The sequence below is a fragment of the Galendromus occidentalis genome, unplaced genomic scaffold (assembly GCF_000255335.2).
Source record: "Galendromus occidentalis unplaced genomic scaffold, Mocc_1.1 scf7180000077436, whole genome shotgun sequence".
Taxonomy (NCBI): Eukaryota; Metazoa; Arthropoda; class Arachnida; order Mesostigmata; family Phytoseiidae; genus Galendromus; species Galendromus occidentalis.
In genome coordinates, this window is record NW_003805424.1 from 19,698 (window position 1) to 22,343 (window position 2,646).

General features: G+C 52.8%; 1 protein-coding gene across 1 annotated transcript; it reads left to right on the top strand.

The window, feature by feature from the left end:
- Positions 1-1,604: 1,604 nt before the first annotated feature.
- Positions 1,605-2,614, top strand: LOC100908978 (protein NATD1). Its single transcript, XM_003742928.2, has 3 exons — positions 1,605-1,631; positions 1,952-2,074; positions 2,287-2,614. The coding sequence occupies exons 2-3, from the start codon at positions 1,954-1,956 to the stop codon at positions 2,520-2,522; spliced, it is 357 nt and encodes a 118-aa protein (XP_003742976.1). The 5' UTR covers positions 1,605-1,631; positions 1,952-1,953; the 3' UTR covers positions 2,523-2,614.
- The last annotated feature ends 32 nt before the right edge of the window (positions 2,615-2,646 follow it).

Consider the following 2,646-nt stretch of genomic DNA (forward strand, 5'->3'; position numbering starts at 1 on the left):
TCTCATCCTCCCGAAATCGAGACGGACGTTTTTTTCTCGAACTCTGGGGTGGGGGGGTTCTCGGGCCACCGCTCCGTAGCCAATGCTGACTTGAGACCGGGGCCGCCGCCGCCCTCTGGTCTCCGAGGAGCAGCTCGATTCCGGGTATCTCGGAGTCGAGCGAGCGATGGACGCCGCGCTGGAGCTGTCGAGCTGTCGACCACCCTACTAACATCCTCGAAGTGTTCCGCGTAGTACCGCGCCGCTGCGATCCAGGTGCCCCACCGCGTAATCACTGGCTCCGGGGGCAGAGCGCCACCCGGAGCGAGGGTTCGGAGCACCTGAATCCTCGCCGGGGCTCTCGAAAAGACCTTCTTGACATTCGAGACGAGGGCATCTACATTGGAAAATAGCGCATATTACCCGTGCTTCGCCACGGGCCCGATCAGAGACCGATATTTCAGCTCAGAGAATTCGCGGATGTTTGGAATACGGTGCTGAGGGGTCATAATAATTTAAGGCTGCCAAAGTCAGATCTATTGCATGCCCCTCGACCTGATGACCAATAGTCTGAGTGTCCTGATAATAACTGTCGTTCGTTTCGACGTCGATATCAGAGTCCTCCCGCCGCTCCTTCCGCTGCGGCATATTGTCGTTGTTGGCGAGTCCGCGCTGCAGAAGGAGTCAGGCGTCCTAAAGCCGATGTACAGAGGGATGTTGGATTCCACAAGCATCCTGCAAAGATGGAAGCTGAAAGCATTCCCCCCGGAGACGAGGTTTGTGGGGAATTTTCTTCTCCTGGTAGGCTCTGCCTGAGAAATTGGAGACGCTACTGGTGGCCTGCACCGCAGACATACTGTGGCACGTAATACTTCCTAGAAGAATTCACTTCCGTGCCGCACTCTTTAGCACCACAGAACCTCCTCGTCGGTGCTGAATATTTCTGGTCCGAACTCGATCACGTATCCTTGGAGCTTTTCAGCAGGGAGCAAAGGTGTGACGACCCCCGTAGCCACTTCGGGTGCACGTCCACGATTCAGGACGTTCGTTCTGAGATAACCTTTCAGCTTATAGGAAAATTGAGGCTTACGTTGTTTCGGAAGGACTGAACTGAAGGACAGCCCGTTCCGCTATTCATTGACTATGACTCGGTTTTGAATATACGACTGGCCTCTGGATTCATTTACGCTCATGACGGTCCTCTCACGCACCGAACCCTGTGTCGAACTTCCGACTCGAATCCCCTGCTCCCTGCTGAGTAGTCTCTGCAGGACCTAGGTATGTTGCTCTCCGATCTCCAGAGTAAGGAGGTGAACTCGAGTGGTAGACTCGTTGTTGTCCGGAAAAGCATACCAGGCAGAGTAATGGAGAATACAGGCAGCATATGTGAAAATATAGGCTGCTCAGGCATTTCAGGCCATCCTCAGGCGTTTCTGGCATCCCAGGAGATATAGGCATTCAAGACATTCTGCCAAAGCTTCCAGCCTCAACTCTTTGACATAGACCCCACCGTTCACCGACCGACTAAGCTCTCATTGCCGTCGCTGCCACAGGTCCTCCTCCTCCTCTCCCCTTCGCACACTGTTCGAACCCTCTCTTGTTGACACTCCCGCTCAGCTGCTGCTCCCCCCTTCTGCGCAGATTGAAGTTAGGTATGATGATTCGCTCAGGTTTCGAGGGAGCGACTACGTTCTACTCGTGAGAAGGTTGGATAGAGGAGTCTTGCGCGGTTGGTGAGTCTCTTCATCCTACCATCTCCGAATGGATCGATTACCCTGCCTTCTACCGCTTATCTGACCCAACTCGGCGAAGCGGAATGCTGCGATCGGGAAAGATTGTATGTCTTCGGAGTTGATCGTTAGAGATGAATCGCGGAAAGATGACGAATGGAGGGTGAAGGATGTCTGGAGTCCTACAGGGGTCCCAAGGACCTGGAAGACAACTCATCTAAGGAGCACGCTGTTTTCCTCAGGAATGGCAAACGTTTTGAGACAGCTAGCTTCCTGCTCACTTATGACGAGGTCCATGACATCCGCCGCGTGTTCTTTACCAATCACCCATGACAGGAAGGAGCGTGAATTCTACATAAAAATAGGTGATTTGAGTCCTTTGAGATCCGAGAACTCCACCCCGTCAGAATCATCGGAATGTCTCCATCGTCATGGGGAACTCATTGGTGATTGATGAGATTTATAGCGATGAATGAGTCCCATGCGGACTCCGATTTTCGTCATCGAGAGGACTGCGGTTCACGACGCGACCGAGAGTCTACCGAAGCGGACTCAGGACGAGGTTTCTTCTCTCTAGGTGAGGACAAAGCCGTGCTGCAGTATGAAGAAATAGAACCCGGCTTGCTGAACCTCCTCCATACTGAAGTTCCGTCGGCCTTCCGAGGACGAGGCGTCGGGGCCTTATTGGCGAAGGAAGCATTTGACTTCGTCGCCGATCATGAGCTGAAGACTCGAGTGTCCTGCACCTATCTCATCGCTTATCTGAAGAAAGATGCGGGCAGACCTTATCTTAAATTCGTTACCAATCCATAGCCTAAGCGGAACTTGTTTTAGAGCAAGATCTCCGAGCTCTGTCTGTACTTCACGCTTGCACTTGAGTCTCCGAGAACTAAAAATCCCTTGCCTGTGCATTTTCAAGTCTGCTCGTATTCACTGT

Coding starts and splice junctions, on each gene's coding strand:
- LOC100908978 (XM_003742928.2), top strand. CDS start 1,954: ATGGCAAACGTTTTGAGACAGCTAGCTTCCTGCTCACTTATGACGAGG. Junction 2,075..2,286: donor TGAATTCTACATAAAAATAG/GTGATTTGAGTC, acceptor TCTTCTCTCTAG/GTGAGGACAAAGCCGTGCTG.